We start from the raw sequence: 417 nt of genomic DNA on the forward strand, positions 1-417 counted from the left end.
GCGAGGGCGTGAGGGGGGCTGCGGGCAGCACGGAGAGGCCATCGCTCCCCCCGGCCGCCTGCTGCTGCTGGTGGTGCTGTCCCCGGGGTCTGTGGCGCTTCCGACCCGTCTTGAGAGGCGAGGCAAGGACTACCTGGGCCTCGTCAGTGCAAGTGTTGAGACTGAGCGGGTCAGTGATATCTTTGGGGATGAGGATCTCCACCGGGTCTCGCCCTTTGGCCGGAAGGGGGGAGGACTTGGGGGTCTCCGCATTGAGTGCGCGGCTCACTTCCTCGTCCAGGAGGCTGTTCAGGTTCAGCGGATCAAAGATGTTGCCCCCCAGGAGGAAGTTGGAGGGCAGCACCGAGTCACAGTCCGAGTTGACCCGCCTGCGCCTCTTGAAGGCCGGATGCTTGAAGCCCCCGCCCCCGCCCCCGC

The 417-nt window shown here is 66.7% G+C and overlaps 1 protein-coding gene across 1 annotated transcript; it reads right to left on the reverse strand.

Moving 5' to 3' along the window:
* Window positions 1-3: 3 nt before the first annotated feature.
* LOC110594846 (7SK snRNA methylphosphate capping enzyme-like) lies at window positions 4-409 on the reverse strand (the record flags this gene model as incomplete). The annotated part of the gene is made up of 1 exon (XM_021708757.1): window positions 4-409. A coding segment is annotated over one exon (406 nt), but the record flags the coding sequence as incomplete, so codon positions are not given.
* Between the last annotated feature and the right edge of the window lie 8 nt (window positions 410-417).

Source organism: Carlito syrichta, unplaced genomic scaffold (assembly GCF_000164805.1).
Source record: "Carlito syrichta isolate Samal-C Ts95f unplaced genomic scaffold, Tarsius_syrichta-2.0.1 Scaffold146101, whole genome shotgun sequence".
NCBI classification, from domain to species: domain Eukaryota; kingdom Metazoa; phylum Chordata; class Mammalia; order Primates; family Tarsiidae; genus Carlito; species Carlito syrichta.